General features: G+C 44.9%; 1 protein-coding gene across 3 annotated transcripts in view; it reads left to right on the top strand.

Moving 5' to 3' along the window:
* The window catches only part of PEX14 (peroxisomal biogenesis factor 14), a 129,598-nt gene that overhangs the window by 49,416 nt on the left and 67,562 nt on the right, over window positions 1-12,620 (top strand). For 2 of the 3 annotated variants that reach the window (XM_081144794.1, XM_081144796.1), the window contains one exon: window positions 4,216-4,300. In XM_081144794.1, the coding sequence (XP_081000920.1) occupies window positions 4,216-4,300 (85 nt within the window). Of the gene's footprint in view, window positions 1-3,171; window positions 3,324-4,215; window positions 4,301-12,620 lie in introns of all 3 variants that reach the window. The other variant, XM_081144795.1, reaches the window with a different exon arrangement.

The following is a 12,620-nucleotide window of genomic DNA, read 5'->3' as shown; positions in this document are numbered from 1 at the left end:
AGATGACAGTGTGCAGGTCTTTTGTAGGAGAGCAGAAAACACATAGGAAGCAGCTCTTCCATGAGGACTGTCAGGAACCTCGATTCTTCTCACCAGGGATTACTTATCCTACACAATGCATTTAACAGCACATAGTTCATCGTAGATAGCCCCTGAGTATACTGTATTCCATTGATTTATACAGTTACAAATCCTGGTCTCTCAAACACAAATCTCTCTCAGTTGGCCAATCATCTTGGATGCAAAGGTGTTTTCAACCTGAAGTCCTCTTTTTTCCCCGGGTTGCTGACAGTCACTTCAGCAGAACTACTGCAAAGGCAAGAATTACTCCTGTTCTTTGTACCTCAGTTTCACCTCTAGCTTTAAGTGATAAACAGTGAAAGTTACCAAATTTCCCTAAAATAGTGGAGTTGGTGGCAGGGTTGTTTTATTTTGCTTTTGGGAGAGAGAGGGAGAAGGCAGGGTTATAGGAATAGGGTCAGTTCCCTATACATAGAGAACTTTGCTTCTGTTTTCTTCTGAGTTCATTGGCTTTATTTTTATGAAATCAGCTACTGGTAACTCAAGGTGCGCTCATTAAGTACTCTCACTGTGCGAGAGGAGGAGAAAGGAGAGCCAGTGCCATGTTTAACATGGTGTCAGAAGCAAGTGGCTTCCACACGGTATCAGGTGCTTTGCGCCAGGATTTCCCCTGGCCTGCTGCACTCCCACAACATGCGCAATAAAGTTTCAGTCTCCGTTTTACATCTTTGACATTGAGACGGAAGATTTGGCCAGAATTTATGTAATTTAGTTGGCCACAGATATAACCCATGAATAGTCACATTCATCTCCTAATTAGAAAATCACAGCATAATACAGGACAGGCTGCAGGCACCCCATCATTTCATCCAACAAAAGTGTGTTGTGTGTGCTAGACCTCTGCAGACGAAAGAGTCCGTTGAAGTGCTTCGTGAAGTTAATGAAAAGTGTCCAACAATAGGGGAACACAAGATGCAGACCAAGTGCATTGTCATTGTGTTTAGTGTGTTAAAGTCTTTGCATTGGGGGGTAAATCTGTGTATGGGAAATCTATACAAAGGGATTATAAAATTCTAGGTTGGACAGGCCTTTGTCCCCCTATTGTAGTGCCAGTTCCTATGCGGAGGGAGGAGGAGAGTAGAGAGTAGCTGAAGAAATTAGTGGCAGGAGGAGAGAGGTTTTCATATGTTCATACTTACATGTAGCTGCTTAGCTGGGTCTCTTTCTTATTCAGCACATTATGTTGAGGCTGTTAGTTTGGATGCTTTATATTTTTGCATCTGGCGTAGTGATATCGATGCTGTTAAATATGTGATTTGCCTGTCGCCTGCATTTTCAGACAAAGATCAAGAGGAACATAAACAAGCCCCAAATATACTTTATGTAGGTGTTTGGCAGTATTATCTTATATGGCTTGAAATTAGTGAATGGAAACTTTAAAAGAAATTGTTCATATTTTTGCAAGTTTGAAGTGTGCCGGGACTTTGTCAAATTCCCGTTAAAATAAATACGTCAATTTCATCTCCCTTCCAAATTCATTTATCTTGCTTTTTTAAAAGGTGTTTTCTACTTTACCTGATGTTTAAATTGGATTCGCTCGTTTATGCTGTTCTTTGCTATATCCCCCACGTTTGTCTTAAATGAATTACTAATGACAGAGCACTCCATCATCCCCTCTCTACAGCCACTTTAAGGAAAGCCTGGTGATCTAAACCTTTTAACCTATTAAAGATGATTTTTCCCAATTGAATCAGACCCACCACAGGTGTAATAACTAATCATTTAAACTACACCTGCTATTATGTATTTTTAAGCCATTATGCGTGTTGGATAGATGATAATTCATGTTTATTGCATTGTCCGATGGATCCGTTTTGCCTACACTAGGCTGATTAATGTATTTAAAGAAATAAGAGATGCAATTTTTTAAAAAAAATTGATGGAATGCGCCAAGCACTGCATTGAGTGCACCATTAAACCCATCAGAACTTTGCTCTCTGACCAGAAATGCATATACCAAGGACTATATTAAAAAAGCAAGGTGAAGCCTGTGCGTTTTAGTGGTGGGATTCTGCTTTCTTTCTCTGTCATGGGAAATTTTGGAAGGATGAGGGAAAGGTGTGTGCTTATGGGTAAATGAGCGGAGCCGTGCTGTTAGCATCTCCTGCCTAGGACCTGCTCGGCCGTGTTTCCTCCGACACCTGCACCTGGCACACACGCCCCAGTGTGTGGAGGCTGCCGCCTGATGCCAGTGCTCCAGTTGTCTCATGTGTCCAGGTGTATTTTTTTCTCCGAGTAAACAGTGATCCCCGGGCCATCTGAGCTGTGCACATTGGCACTGACCCTGGGGGCCGATGGCTGTGTGACTCACCGTCCATCTCTTTCCAGGGCACGGCTCGCTCCTTGTTGCTTTCTCCTTCCCCTTGCACTTCTCCCCTTTCCTGTCCTATCGCCTCCCCTTCTGCTCTGCTCCTCTGACTCCTTTTTTGTTCCACTGCCGCTTCCCTCTCCCCTCTTTTTCCCTCCTCCTCCCCTTTCCTTTTGCTTTTTCCCTTCTTTCTTTCCCCTCTCCCATCTCTTTATTAAAATGTACCCGTTTGGGGGATGTTTGTCCGATGTTTCTTGATTTTGGTGGAGCCTGAGGCGATCTGGTTGAGGGCTGTGGGGGGGTGTAGTTTGGGGGTTCTAGACTCTCGAGCATCGTCTTCTCTAGTCCAGGACTGGTTGGTGATCACTGCAGTTCATGATGGTGGCTAATATGTTTGCAGATTATAACCAGTCTCGAGGAACACTAGGTTTCCTTTCACTCACAGGCCCAAACCTTAAACACTGGCATCCCTGACTTCATCCTGTGGGGAGAATGTGTTAGGCAGGCCTCTCCCAGCAGGACGCCAGGAAAATATATAAGGAATTGCCCTGGCTTTTTGTTTTTCTTTCTGATTCATCCTCACATATTTTGTCATCAGAGAAGTCTGTCTGGTCTCAAGATTAAATTCATATAAAATATGAAGAGGATATTTGTAATTTGTTTTCCACTTGTAGTCACAGTGCTTTCTGTTTGAATCTCTGTATAACTGCTACCCTTAGTTTTTGAAGGATCTTAGACAACTTCTTATATTTGGCCCCTTAGAAATTTTTTTCTTTCAACAGCTTATGCGTGGACTGCAGTGCCTGTTGACTTTACCTGTAACACGAGACTATATTACTCTTTTGGCTTTGATGAGATGAATTATGGCAGTCATTTAAAATGGCCCCTTTCCTACCGGGGGCAGGTTCCCATTGCTGGTGTCTGGGATGTCACGGTTAGTGTGTGCCGAGTGATGTGAAGGTGCATACCTTCAGCACTTCTTCTGTCCTCTACCTGGCTCACTCATAGATATGACGATTTCTTAACTATCATGCCAAGGTAGATAGGTAAGCTGTCATTCTGTCAGCTTTTAGCCACGAAACCCCAAACTCTGTCCTTTGAAAGCTCTTCAGAATTGAGCGCCGTTGCATGAGAAGGACCAGTGTGAATGGCTGTGCATGTTGCCTTGTAGGTAATCGACCCAGTGGTAGATGTTCCGCACTTTGCTGGGCTCTGTAGAGGCAGCATGGTCTCGTCCCTTCAGGTTCTTGCAGTGTGTTTGGGGAGGCAGCCTGAGCATTAGAAGACAGTGTAATTATGTCTTCAATTATACAGTACACACGACAAGCATTGAGGAAGCTGAGAGTAGGGAGATCAGAGACGGCTTGCTTATATAGGGAGGGCTTCAGGGAATTAGAACAGGCTGTAAAAGGCTGTGCTGGGGTGTGTGTGTGTGAAATGTTTAAACAGGTAGAGGTGGGGAAAGGAGGCCTTCTAGAAAAAGGGCATGGCATGGGCACAAATGTCGTGATGTGAATGAGCATGGCCAGGAGAGAGCTACCTGCCGTGGTGTATGAAGAGCCAGCTTGAACAGGGAGATCAGGGAAAGATTGTTGCAGGTCTTAAAAGCTAGGCTGAGGGGATTGGGTTTGATAGAATCAAATACAGGAAACCAGTGAAGGGAGGGAACTGACATAGCGCTTTGTTCAGATAGATTTTTAAATGTGAGAAATAACTGGTTATAAATGTGACCATAGTTGTGTGCTATTTGTATGGACGTTGGGTAAACTTACCGGATTTTTAATTTTGAAAGTTTACTTTGCTTCTTTGTTTTATCTCCCCACCAGATTGCCACAGCAGTGAAGTTCCTGCAGAACTCCCGGGTCCGCCAGAGCCCACTTGCGACCAGGAGAGCCTTCCTCAAGAAGAAAGGTACAGGTTCCCCATGGCCATGCACAGTGGCCTGCAGAAGGCGACCAGGGACGGGCAGGTGGAAGCCAGTGTGGATGGAAGGATCGCCTATAACTGACCCACTAATGCGGGGGTGGGGGTGAGGGGTGCCACCCAGGGGGAGTGCTGGCTTTTTCCTAACAGTGGAGCAGAGAGATGATCTAATTCAGATAATTGAGCTCCAGCTATAAGATGAACGCCTTGGCCCAGGACAGTCTGGCACAAGCAGCATTTAGTGGCAGAGAGGCCTACTGGATATGACCTCTGCTTTCCGCTCCGTTCTGAGAAGGGCCCTGACTGCAGGATGCCTGGCTTTAGGCCAGCTGCTTTAGTAGGAGTGAGGAGGAAAGGAGTGAAGGAAAAGGGAGATGAGGTGAATAAACAAGGTCAGGCAAAGGTCAGGCTTGGGGTCCACCTGATTTACAGATTGAAGTGGTAGGTCACTGGTTCTATGGTATTTCTATAGGCACGGATTAAATGGATCTTGACAAATTCAGTATTGTCTGAAGCATACAGAATCTATCCTGGCTCTGTTGAAATTCAGGATATTTTCTTTTTGTTAACCAAAAACCCCCAAACAAACAAAAAAAGAAATCCGATTTTTCATTTTTCTCTAGAAAGCTCATAACCATGAGGGAGGAAAGAGTTTTCTTCCCCCAACAGACCTCTCTTTCCTTCAAGAGCTGAAATGCCAGCCTCAAAACTCTGGGCTTTGGGCTTTAAGTCATTTGTGGCTGGAAAAGCAGGTGGAGTGGTTTGGTGGTATTTCCTCCGTCTGCTCCATGGTATCCCACTGAGGTGACCCTGCAGGACCGTGTTCCAGGGCTGCGCTCGCAGGTCAGGGCAAACGCCCAAACATTTCATTCACAGGCAGCTATTCAGAGGCTGCCTTGAGCTGGTCCCTGGGACCGAGCTGGAGAGGGGCGCTGTGTGCCTGCTGGCAGCATCCTGCTCGCCCCCCATCAGTAGGAGATTATTAAAATTTGGAGTGCGTTGGCTGGCCTCTCCACTCCGCAACCATCATGCCATAAAAGAGTTTTTCCTTGAAATATGTGTACCTATGGGGAGTAATTAATCATAAAAGCTTGGGGATTTCAGCTCTCTCATCAAAGCATTGAAGCTGGGGAAAGCTGAGCCTAAAAGCTGTGTTGATTACCCGGGGTAACCTGAGACAAAATCTATGGTTGCCGAGAGATCCTTCGCCCCAGTATATTGTGCAATATTATAACTGCCTGATCTTCTCTTCCACTGACAATGACCAGTTATTCCTCATTTTCTCTCAAACGCAGCTGGGTTAGAATTTCATTTGCAGAGGGTATTTAGAGCAATTTAGAGACAAATGTCTCTGGTGTTTGCCCGGCACTTCCCCACCGCAGGCTTTGCTGAGCAGTTTTAGTATCAGGAGCTCCATCTAATCTGTTTAATTTTAATAAATCCCTGACTGGGAGAGGGAGAGAAAAAAAGAGAGAGAGAGAAACTATGGACCAAATAATACTTCTTTTGAGTTAGTTGGCTAATAATCACTGTAGAGAGGAAACTGTTTTGTACAATTGTTATTTGTTGCTCCTTTTTAAAAGAAAACACAACTGATAAATTAATTCCTTTAAGAAGGAGTGTTTATCCTGCACCATGCTCTGTTTTAGTCTGGAGCAGACAAAATTTCTGCCCTCTCAGAGCTTCAGTTCTGACTGGGAAGGCGGACAAGTAAATGAAAAAACAAAGCATGTGGCATGTGAAATGGCAAGTACCTTGGCACGTGGGTTGAGTACTGCGGTGTGGTGTGGGCATGGATCGCACTTTTATGCCAGGTGATTAGAGCATATCTCACCCAGAGGGTGGCATGTGAGCGAAGACCTGAAGGAAATGAGTATTTGTTGACAGTGGGCTTAATTCCTTCTCGACCCTTCACGTGTGTTAGTGTTTTTAGAATTTTAGGCAGCCAGGAACCTTGAGCGGCACCCTACCCTTCTTCCAGACTTAATCACATACCTCCATTATCTTCGAAAATGCTCCTTTAGTCAATAATTACCCATTTTTGAGGTGATCACAGTAGGGTAAGTTCTGGCGGGACCTTTGCAGAGAATGCTGAGGTTTGATCAGCGCCTGGGCAAAAAGAGCCCCTTCGTGGATTTAAACTTCCTTTTTTAAATTTCCAGTTGTTCCCAGGGTGAGGGGATGCGATCAGCACAGCTTGGTACCATCTCTGATAGGATAAGGGAGGAGGGGCTTTTGCAAAGCAGCGAACATGTACTCTGTCCCTAACAGAAACTGAGAAGGAAGGAGACTTGTACTTTGGGAATGGGGAGGCTGTCTTGGAGGTGGGGGGGGGGCGCAAGGTTCTGGTACTCTCACCATTGGTGTCTCCCCGAAGGACTCATTGCAGTGGTGGGTGGGGAGTGCTGGTGTTGGGCGAGCTCGCAGCTCTGTAGTCTTGGCTTTTCCTAGCAAATGTCACTTCGGGGAATTGCAGTGGAGCACTGCCTTGAATTATAATCTTGACTTTCTTTTTTTTAATAAACATCTCTTTCCTGAAAAGGCAAATCCAATTTTGTTTTTCTTTTAATATTATTTAATATTTAATATAGAAATTGAGGTCCCTGTAGTGCATGTCAGTTCAGTGGAAAATGAGGGTAACTTTAGCACATCAGCTGAGTTTGTTTTATTGTGAAACCGCAGCCCGGAGCAGGGGCTGCTTCCTGCTTCTGTTACTGACAGGTTAGATGTGTGCGCTCTGATTTTGGGGGCTGGAGAGGTGGTGGGGGCTAGTGGAGAGTGGCATCAGGATGGAAGACTATGGTTTGCAAAGGTCTTTTGTGTTTGTGTTTTTTTATTTTTGTTTTTCGGAGATCTTTTTCGGATGCTTTAAAGTCTGAATATGGAGTCATTAATGAGAAACATGAAGTTATTAGAATCATTTATCATTTTCTTTGAAGTTTGTACTGCCATTTTGTGTAATTTACAACATTTCTTTTATCGGGATTTTTTTGGATGAAAGAGAAAAGCAGCTGTTCACCTTCAGAGTATTAGAATAAATGATTTTCCCCCCCAACCACTCGATTCTGCAGATGACACATCAACTGCAGAGTCAGCCCCATGTGAAGGGAAGTGGACCGTGCGTGGGGTTTAAGCCTGCCCAGAGCTGGCCTATGTAACGCAGCACTTCTGACCAGACAGGCATCAGATTCGGGCTTGAATCAGGCTGCAGTCCAGCTTACAAACAGCAGTCGCATCAGTGCAGAAAGTTAGAGGCTTGGTCATTGTTGTCAATAGGCTTATGTTGGTCTGACACTTTATCCAACCACAAAATGTAGGAGGCAATCTGCTTCCAAACATGTTTGGCAGGCTGAGCGTAAGGTGGGGAAAAGTAATGCCTGCTCGAGGGGGAAGGGAGTTGAAGGGTAGATGGGGTGGGAGGCGCATGGGGCTTTCTGTTAGCTTGCTCCATGATTTTCTGTAGAATCCTGCGTAGTGGGGCCGGTGGTGTTGACTGACGCTTGTACTTACTGCGCCCTCTCGAGTGTGTAAGTCCAAGGCAGTATTCCTCCTCATCTAAGAAGTGGTCTGGGGGTGGGGAGGAAAACCAAACAGCACACAGCTACACTTCCTCATTCTAAATGGCGAAACATCTCCTCTTACGCTGGAAGTGGAACCCCCGTTGCAAAACTGCCTCCTTGCTGGAAGTGAACTTGAGGGAGAAACCTGATGGTCTCAACCTTGGGAGTGGGGTAGAGGTGAAGGGCTTCTCTCATTGGGGTATTTTAAGGGGAAGTAAATTCTTACACAGGTTTCAATTTAACTCTCTTTTATTACTTTTCTTTTTTATCATTTACGTCCATTTCATGAGGTAGTTTGCATGTCCTTGAATGGAATCTCGTTACCATGAAAGCTTTTTTAGCATTGATTTCATAACAGTCTTAATTTAATAGCTCCGTCATTACTGAGAAGCTCTGGGAGTGGGGCCCTGGCTTTCCAGGTCACTGACCTTTTAATTACAAACCTTGTTCTGATGGCCAGGTTATCGACTGGACAGCTCCCAGCTTGTGCCCCCAGGATGAAAACGAAAATAACTGCGTTTCCTCCCCCATCTCCAGGAAAAAAAAGTAACCTCATGTGTTTCTAAAATTAATTTTCTCTTTCAGCAATTAATTCTTTAATGTGTCTTAGAGAAGCCAGAAGTCTTGTTTTAACGCTGTTTTTTCTGGAGCTTGGGTCCAGCAGATAGCTTGGAGGGGTGGGGAAGGGGACGGGGATCTTGCCAACTACCACCCGAGCTTGATCGTGGCCGTTCCTTCGCCTTCAGGAACTCCTGTGGCTGAGCTGGAACGAATAGCATTGGCCCTGCGAGGGGTGGCCTGGCCCCTCTGATTCTTTGTTAACGAGACTTGGATGGCAGCATCAAGTCTTACATTCATTAAACAGACAAACAAACAAAAGGCTTACATTCATTCCCATACTGCTGGAGTAATTGAGCCCTGCATATCACGGACATTTTAAAAAGATGGTCTCGTTCTGAGAAAAGACAAGGGTAGGATGATTTCTCTTGTGTTGTTTTACTTCTCTGTTAGTCTCGGATGACTGGAGGAAACGAGTGCCCTACCCGAGGAGTTCTACTCAGCCATGAGCTTGAACTGAATAGTTTCTCTCTCACTGACCATGGAGAGGGAGAAAACAAGGAGAGGACAATGGCCCATAAGTAGGGTGACCATTGGTTCTGGTTTGCCCAGGAGTGCCCCAATTTTAGCCCTGGAATTATGTCCTGGGCAGCTCCTCAGCCCTGGGCAAACAGGTCACCCCAGCAGTACAGCCTTACTCAGGAGTGAGAGCCACCAGAGAGACGAAGTGGGTATGCTTTTGGAAGCTGGAGGAAGAGTCCGTCCCAGAGAGTCCAGCCTGCATTTGAGTGGCATCTTCCTCACACGCTGCCTGCTGCTGTCTCCCGGCCCGGCCCTGCCCTGCCCTGGTGTGGGTCCGGAGCAGAGAGCCTCCAGGGGTGGGAGGCTGTGCCCTGCAGGTGAGTGGGGGGCCGCTGGTGCCAAGCAGGCAGGGCTGTGTGTGGCAGCCACGTGCTCATTCCTAAGGATGATTGAGCATCTCCATCCATCTGTTGTGAACGGACCATCTTCCTTCCCTGCCAGTCTTGCATCTGCATATCCATCACCTGCTGTTCTGGACCAGCGCATTCATCACACTGACTGGTGTTCCCCCCATCAATTTTCCTGTTCCCCTTGTTATCCAAACTTGTCTTGAACTCCACAGCTTTTCCTCAGCATCTAGGGTGAGAGCTATAGTAGCTAGACCAGCTGAACGCTGTGGAAATAGGGATGCATGGCTTCTCCATTCAGAGGGGAGCTGACAGCACCTCCCCAAAGCAGGCTGAGTCAAGTAGGTTCCTACACTTCACCCTATAATGGGAGCAGGACAGTGGCAGAGCTTGGGGGGAAATAACACAGCTCTCTGGATTTAACCAGTTGCTTTGAGAGTTTTCCCTGAAAAGGATTCTTCTTTTCTTAAACTTGTGTACTGCAACAATACTACAAAGAAAAGAAAAGTGACATTGTCATGTGCATTAGTCCCCCCTTATCTGCGGTGGGTAAGTTCCAAGACCCCAGCGGTTGCCTGGAACTGTGGATAGTACAGAACCCTGTATAGACTATGTTTTTTCCTGTCAGACACACCTTTTCACTTGCAGGAAGCACTTTATGGCCTCTCTGGCATATCTGAGTGGCCAGTGTTACTGTTCCTGTGCTTTTACTATTAGGTAAAATAAGGGTCACTGCAACGTAAGCACTGCGACACCGGGACGGTTGAGCTGATGACTGAGAGGGTGAGTAGTGACTGACGGGTGAGTGTATACAGCGTGGATACGGTGGACAGAAGGGTGATTCACCTTTCCAGCCAGATGGAGTGGAAGGGCTCGAGATTTCATCCTGCTACTCAGAAGGGTGTGTAATTTAAAACTTATGAAGTGCTTATTTCTGGAATTTTGTTTTTCTTTTTAAAAATATGTTTTTATTGATTTTAGAGAGAGAGAAAGGAAGAGTGAGAAAGAAACATCGATTGGCTGCCTCCTACATGCCCCCTAGCAGGGATCGAGCCTGCAACCCAGGCATGTGCTCTGACCGGGAATTGAACTGGTGACCTTTTGGTGCCTGGGATGATGCCCAGCCAACTGAGCCACACTGGCTATGGCTCTAGAATCTTCTGTTTACTGTTTCTAGACTGTGGTTGACCATGGTTAATCGAAACTGCAGAAATTGAAACCGTGGATGGGGTGGGGAGTGCTACTGTATTAAAGTTTTTCTTTTAACTTTTTGAAAGATTAAGATATGTACGTGACTTCAAAAATTCAAAATAGTAAAGAAGGATATACAGTGAAAAATAAGTCTTCCTCCTGCCTCTCGCTCCTGCCCCCCATTCTTTCCCCCAGAGGATGCTATTAACAGTTTCTTACGTATCATTCCAATGATAATGTACCCATATGAAAGCATGTTACTATCTATTACTCCCCCACAGAAACACGAACACTTTTTAAGTACAGTGGTTGCAACAGGTTTTACACTTTACCATTACAATTGACATAATATCTTGGCAGCCCTTCCACGTCCATATATACAGGTTTGCTTCCTCCTTCCCAGTGGCTGCGTAGTATTCCACTGTACACGTCTCGCAGTTTTTTTTAACCAGTCCCGAAGTAGTGAACATATAGGTTGATTCTTGTGTTTTGCTGTTTTATTGTCAGTGCCTCAGTGAATGTTCTTGTGTGGATACTGTTCGATGCCTGTTAGTTCGACACTGCGCTGAAATAAAAGCATTTTGTATATGGGGAGGCTAGGGTATATTTTTCTTGCTTAAAATTTTATGAGATTATGTTCCCCCAAAGAGAATATAAAACTGTTTTCTAGGTAGAAAGACATTAATAAGACAAAAAACACACACCAGCATAGCGATTTATTATTAACACTTAGCACAGATTTGGATTCTGAGAGGACATTCTGGTCATTGGTTACTTGAAAAATGCTTTCTTTCTAGAAGAATCCTTTTTGCCTGTTTCTGAAGGGATATGGGCTCATAAATTTAATTTTTGATTTAAAATAAACATTTAAATAAGTGGAAAGCTTCAGAAACTTGAGGGTTATCGTTTTTCAGATGAAGTATGCAGCTCAGCTTTCTTTGTCCTTGGACGTTTTATAGGTCCTAGGCCATCGGTTAGGTGGTCAGCCTTTATTTAGTGCCTACTGTATGCAGAATATTATTACATCAGACACCTCATGAAAGAAAAGTGGAGTACCTGTCTTGTATAAGAGGCTCATCAGGAGGAGTGGGAATGGATGCCAAGTGCTTATCACCTAGATCCATGTGTATCCATGAAATATAGCAGTATGTCAGCTAGAAGTCAGCAAAGTCAGACAAGGGAGAGACCGGAGTATAAAGCTCACTAGACTGTGAGCATCTCGAGGCCAGTGACCATGTCTCATTCTTTCTGGCATCCTCAGCGCCCGGTTTAGCCAGCCTCAGCTGGAGACTAATGAAGGAGGGAGTGAATGAATGCACGACTGGAATTAGAAGACACCAGAACAGTTTCAAAAGGAGCTTGGTTTTTCTTAAGTCTACGATTTAGGTATCTGTTCAACTCCAGTATCATGTAGTGTCAGGTTTTCTAACCTGTATACCTTTACCAGGTAGAGTGCAGCGTTTATACACATTTTTTTGGTCTTTAGTCTTATGGTATCCAGTGAAAACACTTTTCCTAAGTTGCTTAGATCAACTCAGCTCAGTTTTGACCTAGACATTGAGGGAGGCAGTGGGCGTAGATGGTCAGACAAGAGTGGGAGGGGCATAGTTAGTGAGGGAGGCTCGTGTGTAGATGTGTGCAATTAGCTGGTTGGTCCAAGGGGTCTGCACGGAGGAAGGGAATTGAGATTGGTGAGATGGGCAGTGAGGGAGGAGCCAGTATTTCAACTCAGTATTATAAATACCAGGCGACAGTGCTTTTGAACCAGTTGATAGTGTGAAAACTCCACCTGAGAAAGTTCACCAGCCTAAATTGAACTGAATTGCTCGACAATAATAAAACCAGCTACAAAGAAGGTCCTACTGAGTCCGTTGTCAGGTGTGCAGGATATGGACTGGGAAGGTGGCAGTAGAAATGGAAATAGAAATGATAATATATTTATGTAGGGACTTTTATGGCCTATATAACAAATGCATTAGTTAAAGTTTTCTTCACTATAATCTTTGTAGTAGACAGGCTCCTAAATATGTGTTGAATGAATATATGATTTAATGAATCTCCCATTTTGCA

This window comes from Miniopterus schreibersii (genome assembly GCF_964146895.1).
Source record: "Miniopterus schreibersii genome assembly, chromosome: 8".
NCBI classification, from domain to species: domain Eukaryota; kingdom Metazoa; phylum Chordata; class Mammalia; order Chiroptera; family Miniopteridae; genus Miniopterus; species Miniopterus schreibersii.
This window is presented reverse-complemented; position numbering and strand designations above follow the sequence as displayed.